The sequence below is a fragment of the Tursiops truncatus genome, chromosome 7, assembly GCF_011762595.2.
Source record: "Tursiops truncatus isolate mTurTru1 chromosome 7, mTurTru1.mat.Y, whole genome shotgun sequence".
Lineage (NCBI taxonomy): Eukaryota > Metazoa > Chordata > Mammalia > Artiodactyla > Delphinidae > Tursiops > Tursiops truncatus.
Window position 1 is genome coordinate 57,612,283 of NC_047040.1, and position 17,670 is coordinate 57,629,952.

At 37.2% G+C, this 17,670-nt stretch overlaps 1 protein-coding gene across 7 annotated transcripts in view; it reads left to right on the forward strand.

Moving 5' to 3' along the window:
* The window catches only part of ATF2 (activating transcription factor 2), an 87,933-nt gene that overhangs the window by 9,714 nt on the left and 60,549 nt on the right, over positions 1-17,670 (forward strand). For 4 of the 7 annotated variants that reach the window (XM_033859995.2, XM_033860000.2, XM_033859999.2 and 1 more), the window contains exon 3: positions 8,207-8,281. The exons of 2 other annotated variants lie outside the window; for them this stretch is intronic. In XM_033859995.2, coding sequence (XP_033715886.1) covers positions 8,250-8,281 — 32 coding nt within the window. In that variant the 5' untranslated portion in view covers positions 8,207-8,249. Of the gene's footprint in view, positions 1-1,296; positions 1,352-8,206; positions 8,282-17,670 lie in introns of all 7 variants that reach the window. One more of the 7 variants, XM_073807544.1, reaches the window with a different exon arrangement.

The window sequence follows — 17,670 nt, forward strand, 5'->3', positions numbered from 1 at the left end:
GCTTGAGTATAAACCATCATTCTCTTTCCTGAATCTAGTTGTAACGTGTACTGGTTTTCTTATGCATAGTGTTACTCTCACCAATCCATCCTCCACACTTCCATTAGAGATGTTGCAAAAATGCCCCTTTGATTATCTAATTCACCTATTTAAAATCTTTCCATTTTTTACAGCAGGATTAAGCAAACTTTTTCTTTAAAGAGGCATATAGTAAGATTTTTAGGCTTTATGGGGGTCACATATAGTCTCTGTTGCTGCTTCTTCCCTACCCACTGACCATTTAAAAAATGGAAAAACTTTCTTAGCTCAACATTTTGGTGCAGGACCATAGTTTATAACCTCAGGGTGCGGGTGGGATGGGGGAGTGAGGTTGGACTTCAGACTCCTTACTGGGGTATTAAAGGCCCTTAGAGATATGTTTCCTTCTCTGGCCTCACCTCTCTTCCCTTCAATCATATATCCCATGCTTTAGCCATCAGAAGTTCTTAGAGATCCTTCAGTGTACTCTGCTTTACTGTGCTTCTACATGCTGTCTCCTCTGCCCAAAACATCATCTCTTATTTCTTTGAGAAGACTAAGCTGAGGCATTACTTCCTTCAGTACCCTTCACAGACCCTCTCTTCAGGGTTGGCTAGGTACTAGTCTTAGTTAGGGGGTAGAAAATCAGATAAATTCAACCTAAATAAAAAGCTCATAATCAGGATACAGAAGATTCTCAGATGACCCAATCACAGAAAGCATAGTCAGGCATTGCAGAAACTTCTTTCCTTCATCTTGGCTACATGGTTTCTCGTCCCTGTTTTTCTGTGCCTACTCCATTCTGGCTTTCATTAATTTTTTAAAATTAATTAATGTATTTACTTTTGGCTGCATTGGGTCTTCGTTGCTGGGCGCGGGCTTTCTCTAGTTGTGTTGAGCGGGGGCTACTCATCGTTGCGGTGCGCAGGCTTCTCATTGCGGTGGCTTCTCTTGTTGCAGAGCACGGGCTCTAGGTTTGCAGGCTTCAGTAGTTGTGGCTCACGGGCTCTAGAGTGCAGGCTCAGTAGATGCGGTTCACGGGCTTAGTTGCTCCGCGGCAGTGGGATCTTCCTGGACCAGGGATTGAACCCGCGTCCCCTGCATTGGCAGGCAGATTTTTAACCACTGTGCCACCAGCGAAGTCCCTCATTAATTTCTTATCAGTATGAACGTGGCAGAAAATGTCTGCCAGTCCTGAGTATGATTTTGAATGTCTAGTGTATACCTCTGTTTGGCTGATTTATTTATTTTTTTTTTCTTTTTACACGTTTCCTGAAGAGGTAATCTGATTGGCTTGACTGTTCAGGTGTCTCCTCTGGTTCACCTGAAACAGGTATGTCAGGCCATGGAGATACAGGATTGCCCTTTACTGACAGTCTGGCTCTAAGAGGGGATTATGGCTGCGGAGGAGAGATGACCAGCTCCAGTATACCCTTTATTGCCCTATGTTCCCATAGCACTTGTGTATATCTATTATTATATGTATATCACTGAATTAGTATTACTATTTTCACTTATTTGTTTTCCTTACTAATCTGATTTTGAGGTCAGGGACCACCTTTCTTATTCTTAATGTAGTATCGGGTACAAAATAGTCAAATGTCTTCCAAATAAATTTCATAAAATAAATTATTTGTATTAGAAATGTTTGGGAATTCTGTACATTGTGTGTAACATTTAGTAATATCCATATTTTAAAAATCTGCTTTGAAACTTGAGTACATGCTTTAAATGTAAGAGGTTACAGCATTTGTAGTTCTATAATTAACTAGAAGATCAGTCAAATTTATATTTTAGACTCTAGTGATTTCTGAAATTAGTCACCAGAAATTGTTTCATTTCCCCCACCCCTATTTCCAAAGATTCATTTACTCACACTATTTTCTTTTTTTTGGTGGATGGGGGGATTAAAATACCAGCTGTAATATATTGTTAAATGAAAAAGCAAAATTCATAACAGCATGTATAGTATGCCACAATTTGTATAAAAATGTGATATACACATATATAATATACTTGTAAATACATGGATTATCTCTGGAAAAATACATAGTAACTGGTAAGAGTGGTTATCTTTGGAAATTGGGACTGAGGTCAGGGATGGGAAAAAAGGAAGGAGACTTACTTTATACTGTATATCCTTTTGTACTGTTTGATTTTTACCAGGGGCATGTGTTTTTGTCCAAAAATGATTTATATGTTAAAAATTTTAAAAGAATAAAAATAGATACCAGCTTTATTGCTGATAGGTCTGGACTGGAGAACATGTTTTGGACCTAAGCCTGAAATGAACTTTTACCCCAAGTGTAAAGACAGTGGATGCCCCACCCCAGAGGGTTAGGGAGGTCTACAGATTAGATGTTTACCCAGCCATGTAGTGAAGGACTGTAGTCTTTCCCATATATTTCTGTGAGAAATGAACTCAGGAGCCAAGAGGGCCCTAAGTTACATATCCATAATAAGCCTTTTCTCAAGTTCACCAAGTTATTTCTCCTCCTATTTGGGAGACTGAATGAGTGGATAGTGGAGATGGGTAGAAATTTTCTTCCAAATATTTTTGAGAGTCACAAGTCCTTTGTTTCTTGGTCAGAAACATGGAGAGAGGCAGAGGATAGATCCTATCATACCTTTGGACATTTTTGTCCACATTGTCAACACCCAAGACAGACAGGGCTTGGCTGTCCACTTCGGGGGAGACCAGCAGTATCTTAGGAATGTCCTGCTCCCACTTGACTCGCACTGTTTTCTGTGAAGTGAATTGGTTTCCTGCCTACTTGTTTTTGGTGAGATGTAAGAAAAGCACACATTTTTATCAGCTGCATCATTTGAATGATATAATTCAAAATGGCATGGGAATAGTGATACTACAGCCTAAAGGATTGTTTATTTTGTTTAATAGGTTTAACTCACATTTCAGATTTTAAACAAAGGAGTTACCTATAGGACAAATAATTGTCTAACACTACCCTTTGAGTCTTTATTCAGGTACAGAAATTGTTCTACTAAGTTTGCTCTTAACTTTTCAGTACAGAACAGTTTTTCTGTTCTTTGACATCTCTCTCTCTCTCTTTTTTTTTTTTTTTGGCCACATGGTGAGGTATATGGGATCCTAGTTCCCCGACCAGGGATTGAACCCGTGCCCCCTGCATTGGGAGCACAGAGTCTTAACCACTGGACCACCAGGGAAGTCCATGTTCTTTGACATCTCATAACATGAAGGTTATAAACTGGAAGCAAGCAGAGAATTGTTAGAGAATCTGTGTGTTTTAGTATTTTTCTCAAAACTACTGCTAAAAACTACGTGATACTAATTATATAGTGGTTATATATTGAATTATTACAGTGCATGTTATTTATATATAATTTAAATTCATTCTGTAAGTTTTTTTTTTAATTTATTTTTTGGCTGCATTGGGTCTTCGTTGCTGCGTGCAGGCTTTCTCTAGTTGTGGCGAGCGGGGGCTACTCTTCGTTGCAGTGCACGGGCTTCTCAGTACGGTGGCTTCTCTTGTTGCGGAGCATGGGCTCTATGCACGCAGGCTTCAGTAGTTGTGGCACACAGGCTCAGTAGTTGTGGCACACGGGCTCAGTAGTTGTGGCTCGCGGGCTCTAGAGTGCAGGCTCAGTAGTTGTGGCGCACGGGCTTAGTTGCTCCGTGGCATGTGGGATCTTCCCAGACCAGGGCTCGAACCCGTGTTCCCTGCATTGGCAGGCGGATTCTTAACCACTGCACCACCAGGGAAGTCCTTCCCTCTGTAAGTTTTTCCTTTTTTATTTTTAAGTTGTTTAGTCCAGACCCTTTTAAGAGTAAGTTGCTAGCATGATGTCCCATTCGCCCAAATACTTTACTTTCTACAATAAGACACTCTCCTCCAAAACCATAATACAACCATGAAAATCAAGAAATTAACTTTGAAATATTGCTACCATCTAATCTGCAGATTACATTTAAGTTTTGCCAGTTATTCCAATAATGTCTGTCCTTTATAGCAAAAGGATTCAGTCTAGAATCTCATGTTGCAGTTAGTTATCATGTCTCATTGGTCTTTTTCAATCTGAAGCAGTTCCTCGATCTTTCCTTGACTTTGATGACTTGGACACTTTTGAAGATTATGGCCCAGTTATTTGAGGAGTTTACCTCAATTTGGTGTTCTGTAATGTTTCTTCATGATTAGACTCAGATTATGTATCTTTGGCATGACTATTATGAAAGTGATGCTGTGTCATCCTCATTGCAACCGAAGGGTTGCAATGATATTGATGTTGATTTTCCTGATGTTTAGTGTTGTTAACTTGGATCACTTGAGTAAAGTGATATTTGCCAGGCTTTTGTACTGTATATTACTGTTTTGCCTTTAGTAATTAAAATGTATTTTATAGGGAGATACTTTGAGAGGATGTAAACATCTTGTCTTATCAAATTTTCATTTCTACATTGGTATGCTTTATATCAGATTAATGGAATCCTATTTTATTCACAGTATGATCTATTACTATCATTTATTTTGAATCTCAAGTTGTCTGAGATTTGGCCACTTTCTGGCTAAATCCATAAGTCCTTCTTTACTTTCTTGCAGAAGGTATTCAAGGCCCATCCTGTATTATTCCTGCTTTAGCCTTGGAATCAGCCAATTCTTCAAGGATCCCAGGTTCCTTTTGGTGGAGAATAGTATTTTGACATCAAGGTCTAGAGGGCTTATTGCTATTGGGGTATCAGTGCTCCCAGGCCTTCTCAGTGACACAGCTAAGGAAGTATTTGAATATATATGCATGTATATACACATATTATCATCTGTATTTCTATATCTGTATATTTACATTGAAAGTCGTCAGTGCACATGAATATCTCCAGATCTCATCCAGTACCAGAGTTCATTCTGTGTAATTACCTTCACCTGTAGTGTGAATTTACCTTCATCTACTATATCCTTGATAAATTCACTTATTCAATTAATACCTGCATGTATATGTAATGAATTGCCTGTTGCCACCAGACCCCCTCCTCCTCATCAAGTAGACATCTTCCTGCTTGGGCCCTGACATCCTGTCCTGGGCTGGTGCCATCCCTATTCTTTACCTCATGTGGGTGTTATGCAAAGATTTGTCCTCAAAGATATTCACTGATGATAAAAATCCAGTGGTAAAGAATTAGTTATAAATATGTCATATCTGTATTGTGGAATACTATATAGCCATAAAAATGACATCTAATATTTGATGATGTGGCAGAATTTAGATAATTGTGTTTTAAAGGAAGTTATAATGCTCTTTTTACAATTAAAAATTTTTTATTTATCTTTATACATTAATAAGACTGAATATGTACTCTGGAATATTAGACAGTAGTTATCTCTGAATGATAGTATTTTGGGTGGCTTTTTTTTTTCTTCTGTATTTTTTCTGGGAGCAAATTGAAAGTTCCTTACAACATCTTAATTCAGTAAGCATAATCTAGTTCATATTATCCAGAAATAACAATGACCTCTTTCTGAACCCCAATTAAACTTGAGCTTTAAAGGTTTTTTAGAATTATGTAAGATTGATCATTTATGTGGGATACCTAGTGGTGAATGGTTCTATGGCTATGTTATAAAAAACAAAATTTAAAATATACCTTTAACCAAGTTTGGAGTTCTAAAATAAAATGCCTATAGCAATGAAATAGAGAAAATATGAGGAACATACACGTGTTTATATGTGGAATTGTCTTAGAAACTGGAAAGAGGAGTCTGAGCTGGATGCTTGATTAGCTAGCATAAGCTCCTTCACAATCCGGGAAGCTTCTTGAGGGCAGAATCTATATAATTCACCACTGCATCCCTAGCATGTAGCATAGTGCAAAGCACAAAGTAGATACTCAAATATTTGTTGGTTGAAAGACAAAAGGGGGAACTTTGGCACTAAATCATTAGGGTAGGGAAGATGAAGGAGTGTTAGAAGAAGAGTTAAGAGAGATTAGAGAAACCAAAGAAACTGGCTTCTTTTAAATCTTGCCTAGAACCCTCCTGTGTATTCTTCATGACAGTGATTTTCCTACCAGTATAGGTTGTGGATGCTTGCCAGAGAGTGGTGTGGTATAGTAACAGTTCACTATCTGCAGTCATTGTCTTCTCTGAGTTTATAGTTGAACAAAGCCTCCTTCCCATGCTTTGCTAGGAGCATATTTCCACCCTTGATGTAAAAGGGAGATAAACCTCGATTTAGAGGCTTGAGATTCAGTTAGTTAGCTTAAAAATGCTATCTCTTTGTTAATCCTCCCAGAAGAACTCTCATCATTTATGTGCCAAGGTGCTTTGACTTATATTTACAGACCTCAGCTAGGTATTAGGAAATAGTATAAGGAATGGGAATTTTTATTGGTTGGCTAGGAAATAGTCTAGTTCCTAGACTGTAGGAAAGGAACTATAGAAGTTGCCTCCTGCAGGTAAGGAACACCTTTTGTAGAAGAATGGGACAATGGTAGTCAGGGGGGTGTGGAAAAGATCAGAGAGGAGGATACGAAGAGTTAATTCCCTCAAAGCTTTTCTAGAACTATCGGATTGGTCCCTGCACTACCTGTATATTTTTATTTATTTATTTTTTATTTTTTTGCGGTACACGGGCCTCTCACTGTTGTGGCCTCTCCCGTTGTGGAGCACAGGCTCCGGACGCGCAGGCTCAGTGGCTATGGCTCACGGGCCCAGCCGCTGCACGACATGTGGGATCCTCCCGGACCGGGGCACGAACCCGTGTCCCCTGCATTGGCAGGTGGACTCTCAACCACTGTGCCACCAGGGAAGCCCCTACCTGTATATTTTTAATATTTTAACTGTTATTCTTACCAAATTGAATTGAAATTATATTTCTGTATTCTTTCTTCTGCTTGACTGGAAGTTTCTCAAAGTGGAGGGACTGTTTGTTTTGTTTTGGTTTTTTTTGGACTGTTTGTTTTTTCACCTTTGTGTCTTGGCATGAGTTTGGTGTTTAAATGTTTCTTGAACTTAACTGAGTTTAAATATTGCTTTGATTTTTCAAAGCAATATGAACTGCATTTATTAGTTTTAGAAATTTTTTGAGTTAGATAACTTAAACTAAATTTATCTGACTTTTTCATATCATATGGCTGTTTATTCATTCCTTAATATTTAATGAGTAAATGCTACTATAAGCTAGGCACTGTTTCAGGTAGTTAACCCAAAGATAAGTTCCTTGTCTTCATTGAGTTCACATTCTACTGGTAATGACTGAAGCATAACTTTTATAGGTTTCCTTTGGATTATTCCAGTGCTTTTTCCCCCTCTTCTCACAGGCAACATGATAAAGTTGAATGTGAATGATGAAATGTAACCTTACCAGATAGATAGAAGTTTTGCCTGGGACCAGGAAAAGAACTTTCTTCTTCCTTTCTCCTATATCAGACCATCTCTGACTCTAGGACTCAGAAGTGTAGCTATTTACACATTTCCCCACAGGAATTACCCAATTTTCCTGAGCAGGACATTCTTGACACCACATTTATAAGCAAAATTATGTAAAATAAAAATTTTCTCTGTGTACCATTGGTTTATTTGCATAAGCATATAGTTAACTCTGTTTGCCACTACATGGGGTTTCAGTGAATGTAATGGAGGATTAGCAGAGTTTAAAGATGAGGCACTGACCCTCATAGTTTAAACATAGTTTAAGTATGTTGTACTTGTCCTTAAGCTAATGTCAAATAAGTAAACTATAAAGTTAGGGAAGAGGGAACTTCTTATAAAGATCAACTATCATTACATTATGGGACAAATAGTGATGAATTAGGCTGAGAACCAGACCATCACTGACTACATTTTTTAAAACTTAAAGCTTTCTGAATAGATATTTTGAAATACTAGATCTCATCTTTTCATCAGACGTCAAAAGTCAGGATTTTCACTTTTTTAATCACTGCTCTTCAACCACAGTCCTAAAGGCTAAGTTAAATGTTTCTCTTTTACCCTCTTTATCGTGGAGTTGGATATATTAATACCTATGTTTAAGACATTTATATGGGTGTTCATATTTTAGGAGCAGTGCTCTATTATAAAGATTCTTAATAGTGAGTGGGTTTTTGGATGACAGTAGTGTTACAAAGAGTGTAATTATTTGAGTGTTTTTATTGTTTTACTATGTTTCAAGAAATGTTTCAAAACTATATTTAACAGTGTGAAACCACTTCATTTTTCAGTATCCTTGCCATGAAAAAGAGGACGTGATAAGTTGTACAACTTATGAAATTCAAGTTACATGTGAATTCTGCCAGGTGTGTATGCAATATTTGGTATTTTGTGCTTTTTTCATATTTTAGATTATAAAAATTCTCATAGGTTATTTCTAAATAAATATTTCAAGTGTTTTTCATAAAAAAATACTTATCTAGTATGTAGTTTAGCTACTACTTCTATAGTATTTTAAAGTTATCAAATAGAGTATCAAAATACACTTAACTATGACAAGCATAAACATATTTTAGGGTTTTGATTTCTCCTAAAATGAGTTCCAAATAATACTAGTCCCATGAGATGTTCTAGTATTGTTCTAGTGAAAAAGGTTCAAATAGAAAATGGATGTGGCAAAAATGCTGTATTCTAGGTGCTCTTCTGGTCATTTCTCTTGAACATATAAAGTCTGAAAAGTCCTGCCCCTAAAAAACAGTATTCTAGCATTTCCCAAATTTGGCCATAATAGTGATTGTCATCTCTGTTCCTGAAGAGAAACTTATTTCCGAAAGGTTAACACACTAGTGTTGAAAAAGAAACAATGTTACAGTATTTTTAGTTGTCAAATATAGTTCATATATGTAATTTCTATGAAGAAAGCAAAAACAAAAACCTACAAGTTAACGGAAGGAATAATTGGAAACTTTAAGTCTATATCAAAAAGTAGGAGAACAATCTTGACTCAAAAATGTCTTTTTGTAGTTGTTTGGTTCAAATCTGGATCCAAGAAAGTCCCCATATTGCATTTTGTTTAGTATGTTTATTAGACCTCTTTTAATCTAAAACAGTTCCCCTCTACCTCCTCTTTTCTTTAGTTCCCCATGACATTTATTTCTTGAAGAAACCAGGTCTTTTGTCCTGTAGAATTTGGCTAATTCCAGCTTGGTGATGTTGTTTGACATGTTTTTCTTTTCTTTTTTTTTTTTTTACGTTAGAGGATTCTTTTTAAAATTTATTTTTTTATACAGCAGGTTCTTATTAGTTATCTGTTTTATACATATTAGTGTATACATGTCAATCCCAGTCTCCCAATTCATCCCATCCCCACCCCCACTTTCCCCCCTTGGTGTCCATACATTTGTTCTCTACATCTGTGTCTCTATTTTGCCTTGCAAACCGGTTCATCTGTACCATTTTTTCTGGATTCCACATATAATATGCATTAATATATGATATTTGTTTTTCTCTTTCTGATTTACTTCACTCTGTATGACAGTCTCTAGGTCTGTCCACATCTCTACAAATGACCCAATTTTGTTAATTTTTATGGCTAAGTAATACTCCATTGTATATATGTACCACAACTTCTTTATCCATTCGTCTGTCGATGGGCATTTAGGTTGCTTCCATGACCTGGCTGTTGTAAATAGTGCTGCAGTGAACATTGGGGTGCATGTGTCTTTTTTTTTTTTTTTTGGCGGAACGCGGGCCTCTCACTCCTGTGGCCTCTCCCATTGCGGAGCACAGGTTCCGGACGCACAGGCCCAGTGGCCATGGCTCACGGGCCCAGCCGCTCCGCGACATGTGGAATCCTCCCAGACCAGGGCACGAACCCATGTCCCCTGCATCGGCAGGTGAACTCTCAACCACTGCGCCACCAGGGAAGCCCGCATGTGTCTTTCTGAATTGCAGTTTTCTCTGGTTATATGCCCAATAGTGGGATTGCTGGGTCATATGGTAATTCTATTTTGAGTTTTTTAAGGAATCTCCATACTGTTCTCCATAGTGGCTATATCAATTTACATTCCCACCAGCAGTGCAAGAGGGTTCCTTTTCTCCACACCCTCTCCAGCATTTGTTGTTTGTAGATTTCCTGATGATGCCTATTCTAACTGGTGTAAGTGATACCTCATTGTAGTTTTGATTTGCATTTCTCTAATAATTAGTAATGTTGAGCAGCTTTTCATGTGCCTCTTGGCTATCTGTATGACTTCTTTGGAGAGATGTCTGTTTAGGTCTTCTGCCCATTTTTTGATTGGGCTGTTTGTTTTTTTAATATTGAGCTGCATGAGCTGTTTATATATTTTGGAGATTAATCCTTTATCCATTGATTCATTTGCAAATATTTTTCCCATTCTGAGGATTGTCTTTTTGTTTCGTTTATAGTTTCCTTTGCTGTGCAAAAGCTTTTAAGTTTCATTAGGTCCCATTTGTTTATTTTTGTTTTTATTTCCATTACTCTAGGAGGTGGGTCAGAAAAGATCTTGCTGTCATTTATGTCAAAGAGCATTCTTCCTATGTTTTCCTCTAAGAGTTTTATAGTGTCCGGTCTTACATTTAGGTCTTGAATCCATTTTGAGTTTATTTTGGTGTATGGTGTTAGGGAGTGTTCTAATTTCATTCTTTTACATGTAGCTGTCCAGTTTTCCCAGCACCACTTGTTGAAGAGACTGTCTTTTCTCTGTTGTATATCCTTACCTCCTTTGTTGTAGATTAGTTGATCATAGGTGCGTGGGTTTATCTCTGAGCTTTCTATCCTGTTCCGTTGATGTATATTTCTGTTTTTGTGCCAGTACCATATTGTCTTCATTACTGTAGCTTTGTGGTATAGTCTGAAGTCAGGGAGTCTGATTCCTCCAGCTCTGTTTTTTTCCCTCAAGTCTGCTTTGGCTATTCGGGGTCTTTTCTGTCTGCACAGAAATATTAAGATTTTTTGTTCTAATTCTGTAAAAAAAAAAAAAATGCCACTGGTAATTTGATAGGGATTGCACTGAATCTGTAGATTGCTTTGGGTAGTATAGTCATTTTCACAATGTTGATTCTTCCAATCCAAGAACATGGTATATCTCTCCATCTGTTGCTATCATCTTTAATTTCTTTCATCAGTGTCTTATAATTTTCTGCATACAGGTCTTTTGTCTCCCTAGGTAGGTTTATTCCTAGATATTTTATTCTGTTTGTTGCAATGGTAAATGGGAGTGTTTCCTTAATTTCTCTTTCAGATTTTTCATCATTAGTGTATAGGAATGCAAGAGATTTCTGTGCATTAATTTTGTATCTTGCTACTTTACCTGATTCATTCATTAGCTCTAGGAGTTTTCTGGTGGCATCTTTAGGATTCTCTACGTATAGTATCATGTCATCTGCAAACAGTGACAGTTTTACTTCTTCTTTTCCAATTTATATTCCTTTTATTTCTTTTTCTTCTCTGATTGCCGTGGCTAGGAATTCCAAATTTATGTTGAATAATAGTGGCGAGAGTGGACATTGTTGTCTTCTTCCTGACCTTAGAGGAAATGCTTTCAGTTTTTCACCATTGAGAATGATGTTTGCGCTGGGTTTGTTGTATATGGCCTTTATTATGTTGAGGTAGGTTCCCTCTATGCCCACTTTCTGGAGAGTTTTTATCATAAATGGGTGTTGAATTTTGTCAAAAGCTTTTTCTGCATCTATTGAGATGATCATATGGTTTTTATTCTTCAATTTGTTAATATGGTATATCACACATATTAATTGATTTGCATTATACTGAAGAATCCTTGCATCCCTGGGATAAATCCCACTTGACCTTGGTGTATGATCCTTTTAATGTGTTGTTGGATTCTGTTTCCTAGTATTTTATTGAGGATTTTTGCATCTATATTCATCGGTGATATTGGTCTGTAATTTTCTTTTTTTGTAGTATCTCTGTCTGGTTTTGGTATCAGGGTGATGGTGGCCTCTTAGAATGAGTTGAGAGTGTTCCTTTCTCTGCAAGTTTTTGGAAGAGTTTGAGAAGGATGAGTGTTAGCTCTTCTCTAAACATTTGATAGAATTCACCTGTGAAGCCATCTGGTCCTGGACTTTTGTTTGTTGGAAGATTTTTAATCACAGTTTCAATTTTATTACTTGTGATTAGTCTGTTCATATTTTGTTTCTTCCTGGTTCAGTCTTGGGAGGTTATACCTTTCTAAGAATTTGTCCATTTCTTCCAGGTTGTCCATTTTATTGGCATAGATTTGCTTGTAGTAGTCTCTTATGATGCTTTGTATTTCTGCAGTGTCCATTGTAACTTCTCCTCTTTCATTTCTAATTTTATTGATTTGAGTCCTCTACCTCTTTTTGTTCATGCGTCTGGCTAAAGGTTTATCAATTTTGTTTATCTTCTCAAAGAACCAGCTTTTAGTTTCATTGATTTTTGCTATTTTTTGTTTGTTTCTATTTCATTTATTTCTGATCTGATCTTTATGATTTCCTTCCTTCTGCTAACTTTGGGGTTTTTTTGTTCTTTCTGTAGTTCCTTTAGGTGTAAGGTTAGAGTGTTTATTTGAGATTTTTCTTGTTTCTTGAGGTAGGCTTGTATAGCTATAAACTTCCCTCTTAGAACTGCTTTTGCTGCATCCCATAGGTGTTGGATCATCGTGTTTTCATTGTCATTTGTCTCTAGGTATTTTTTGATTTCCTCTTTGATTTCTTCAGTGATCTCTTGGTTATTTAGTAACGTATTGTTTAGCCTCCATGTGTTTGTGTTTTTTGCGTTTTTTTTTTTTCCCCTGTAACTGATTTCTAATTTCATAGCATTGTGGTCGGAAAAGATGCTTGATATGATTTCAGTTTTCTTAAATTTACTGAGTCTTGATTTGTGACCCAAGGTGTGATCTATCCTGGAGAATGTTCCGTGTGCACTTGAGAAGAAAGTGTAATATGCTGTTTTTGGATGGAATGTCCTGTAGATGTCATTTAAATCTATCTGGTCTAAAGAAAAAGCTTGTGTTTCCTTATCAGTTTTCTGTCTGGATGATCTATTAGTGTAAGTGAAGTGTTAAAGCCCACCCTATTGTGTTACTGTCAATTTCCTCTTTAATAGCTGTTAGCAGTTGCCTTATGTATTGAGGTGCTCCTATGTTGGGTGCATATTTATTTATAATTGTTGTATCTTCTTCTTAGATTGATCCCTTGATCATTATGTAGTGTCCTTCCTTGTCTCTTATAACATTCTTTTTTTTTAAGTCTATTTTATCTGACATGGGTATTGCTATTCCAGCTTTCTTTTGATTTCCATTTGCATGGAATATCTTTTTCCATCCCCTCACTTTCAGGCTGTATCGGTCCCTAGGTCTGAAGTGGGTCTCTTGTAGACAGCATGTATATGGGTCTTAATTTTGTATCCATTCAGTGAGCCTGTGTCTTCTGCTTGGGGCATTTAATACATTCACGTTTAAGGTAATTATCGGTATGTATGTTCCTATTACCATTTTCTTAATTGTTATGGGGTTTTTTCCTAGGCCCTTTTTCTTTTGTGTTTCCCTCTTAGAGAAGTTCCTTTAACATTTGTTGTGGAGCTGGTTTGGTGGTGCTGAATTCTCTTAGCTTTTGCTTGTCTGTAAAGCTTTTGATTTCTCCGTTGAATCTGAAAGAGATCCTGCCGGGTAGAGTAATCTTGGTTGTAGGTTCTTCCCTTTCATCACTTCAAATATATCTTGCCACTCCCTTTTGCCTTGTAGAGTTTCTGCTGAAAAATCAGCTGTTAAGCTTATGGGAGTTCCCTTGTATGTTATTTGTCATTTTTCCCTTGTTGCTTTCCATAATTTTTCTTTGTCTTTAATTTTTGTCAATTTGATTACTATGTGTCTCAGCATGTTTCTCCTTGGGTTTATCCTGCCTGGACTCTCTGTGCTTCCTGGACTTGGGTGGCTGTTTCCTTTCCCACGTTAGGGAAGTTTTCGACTATAATCTCTTCAGATATTTTCTCGGGTCCTTTCTCTCTCTCTTCTCCTTCTGGAACCCCTATAATGTGAATGTTGGTGTGTTTAATGTTGTTCCAGAGATCTCTTAGGCTGTCCTCATTTTTTTTCATTCTTTTTTATTTATTCTGTTCCTCAGCAGTGAATTCCACCATTCTGTCTTCCAGGTCACTTATCCGTTCTTCTGCCTCAGTTATTCTGCTATTGATTCCTTCTAGTGTAGTTTTTTTTTTAAACATCTTTATTGGGGTATAATTGCTTTACAATGGTGTGTTAGTTTCTGCTTTATAACAAAGTGAATCAGTTATACATATACATATGTTCCCATATTTCTTCCCTCTTGCGTCTCCCTCCCTCCCACCCTCCCTATCCCACCCCTCCAGGCTGTCACAAAGCACCGAGCCAATATCCCTGTGCCATGCGGCTGCTTCCCACTAGCTATCTACCTTACTACGTTTGTTAGTGTGTATATGTCCATGACTCTCTCTCGCCCTGTCACAGCTCACCCTTCCCCCTCCCCATAACCTCAAGTCCGTTCTCTAGTAGGTCTGCGTCTTTATTCCTGCCTTACCCCTAGGTTCTTCATGACATTTTTTTCCCTTAAATTCCATATAAATGTGTTAGCATATGGTATTTGTCTTTTTCTTTCTGACTTACTTCACTCTGTATGACATACTCTAGGTCTATCCACCTCATTACAAATAGCTCAATTTCGTTTCTTTTTATGGCTGAGTAATATTCCATTGTATATATGTGCCACATCTTCTTTATCCATTCATCCGATGACGGGCACTTAGGTTGTTTCCATCTCCGGGCTATTGTAAATAGAGCTGCAGTGAACATTTTGGTACATGACTCTTTTTGAATTTTGGTTTTCTCAGGGTATATGCCCAGTAGTGGGATTGCTGGGTCATATGGTAGTTCTATTTGTAGTTTTTTAAGGAACCTCCATACTGTTCTCCATAGAGGCTGAACCAATTCACATTCCCACCAGCAGTGCAAGAGTGTTCCCTTTTCTCCACACCCTCTCCAGCATTTACTGTTTCTAGATTTTTTTGATGATGGCCATTCTGACTGGTGTGAGATGATATCTCATTGTAGTTTTGATTTGCATTTCTCTAATGATTAATGATGTTGAGCATTCTTTCATGTGTTTGTTGGCAGTCTGTATATCTTCTTTGGAGAAATGTCTGTTTAGGTCTTCTGCCCATTTGTGGATTGGGTTGTTTGTTTTTTTGTTATTGAGCTGCATGAGCTGCTTGTAAATTTTGGAGATTAATCCTTTGTCGGTTGCTTCATTTGCAAATATTTTCTCCCATTCTGAGTGTTGTCTTTTGGTCTTGTTTATGGTTTCCTTTGCTGTGCAAAAGCTTTGAAGTTTCATTAGGTCCCATTTGTTTATTTTTGTTTTTATTTCCATTACTCTAGGAGGTGGGTCAGAAAGGATCTTGCTGTGATTTATGTCATAGAGTGTTCTGCCTATGTTTTCCTCTAAGAGTTTGATAGTTTCTGGCCTTACATTTAGGTCTTTAATCCATTTTGAGCTTACTTTTGTGTATGGTGTTAGGGAGTGATCTAATCTCATACTTTTACATGTACCTGTCCAGTTTTCCCAGCACCACTTATTGAAGAGGCTGTCCTTTCTCCACTGTACATTCCTGCCACCTTTATCAAAGATAAGGTGTCCATATGTGCGTGGGTTTATCTCTGGGCTTTCTATCCTGTTGCATTGATCTATCTTTCTGTTTTTGTGCCAGTACCATACTGTCTTGATTACTGTAGCTTTGTAGTATAGTCTGCAGTCAAGGAGCCTGATTCCTCCAGCTCCTTTTTTCGTTCTCAAGATTGCTTTGGCTATTCGGGGTCTTTTGTGTTTCCATACAAATTGCAAAATTTTTTGTTCTAGTTCTGTGAAAAATGCCAGTGGTAGTTTGATAGGGATTGCATTGAATCTATAGATTGCTTTGGGTAGTAGAGTCATTTTCACAATGTTGATTCTTTCAATCCAAGAACATGGTATATCTCTCCATCTATTTGTATCATCTTTAATTTCTTTCATCAGTGTCTTATAATTTTCTGCATACAGGTCTTTTGTCTCCTTAGGTACGTTTATTCCTAGATATTTTATTCTTTTTGTTGCAGTGGTAAATGGGAGTGTTTTCTTGATTTCACTTTCAGATTTTTCATCATTAGTATATAGGAATGCCAGAGATTTCTGTGCATTAATTTTGTATCCTGCCACTTTACCAAATTCATTGATTAGCTCTAGTAGTTTTCTGGTAGCATCTTTAGGATTCTCTATGTATAGGATCATGTCATCTGCAAACAGTGACAGCTTTACTTCTTCTTTTCTGATTTGGATTCCTTTTATTTCCTTTTCTTCTCTGATTGCTGTGGCTAAAACTTCCAAAACTATGTTGAATAAGAGTGGTGAGAGTGGGCAACCTTGTCTTGTTCCTGATCTGAGTGGAAATGCTTTCAGTTTTTCACCATTGAGGATGATGTTTGCTGTGGGCTTGTCATATATGGCCTTTATTATGTTGAGGAAAGTTCCCTCTATGCCTACTTTCTGCAGGGTTTTTATCATAAATGGGTGTTGAATTTTGTCAAAAGCTCTCTCTGCATCTATTGAGATGATCATATGGTTTTTCTCCTTCAATTTGTTAATATGGTGTATCATGTTGATTGATTTGCATATACTGAAGAATCCTTGCATTCCTGGGATAAACCCCACTTGATCATGGTGTATGATCCTTTTAATGTGCTGTTGGATTCCATTTGCTAGTATTTTGTTGAGAATTTTTGCATCTATGTTCATCAGTGATATTGGCCTGTAGTTTTCTTTCTTTGTGACATCCTTGTCTGGTTTTGGTATCAAGGTGATGGTCGCCTCATAGAAGGAATTTGGGAGTGTTCCTCCCTCTGCTATATTTTGGAAGAGTTTGAGAAGGATAGGTGTTAGCTCTTCTCTAAATGTTTCATAGAATTCGCCTGTGAAGCCATCTGGTCCTGGGCTTTTGTTTGTTGGAAGATTTTTAATCACAGTTTCAATTTCAGTGCTTGTGATTGGTCTGTTCATATTTTCTGTTTCTTCCTGATTCAGTCTTGGCAGGTTGTGCATTTCTAAGAATTTGTCCATTTCATCCAGATTGTCCATTTTATTGGCATAGAGTTGCTTGTAGTAATCTCTCATGAACTTTTGTATATCTGCCGTGACAGTTTTTACTTCTCCTTTTTCTTTTCTAATTCTATTGATTTGAGTCTTCTCCCTTTTTTCTTGATGAGTCTGGCTAGTGGTTTATCTATTTTGTTTATCTTCTCAAAGAACCAGCTTTTAGTTTTATTGATCTTTGCTATTGTTTCCTTCATTTCTTTTTCATTTATTTCTGATCTGATTTTTATGATTTCTTTCCTTCTGCTAGCTTTGGGGTTTTTTTCTTCTTCTTTCTCTAATTGCTTGAGGTGCAAGGTTAGGTTGTTTATTCGAGATGTTTCCTGCTTCTTAAGGTGGGCTTGTATTGCTATAAACTTCCCCCTTAGAACTGCTTTTGCTGCATCCCATAGGTTTTGGGTCATTGTGTCTCCATTGTCATTTTTTTCTAGGTATTTTTTGATTTCCTCTTTGATTTCTTCAGTGATCACTTCATTATTAAGTAGTGTATTGTTTAGCCTCCATGTGTTTGTATTTTTTACAGGTCTTTTCCTGTAATTGATATCTAGTCTCATGGCGTTGTGGTCAGAAAAGATACTTGATACAATTTCAATTTTCT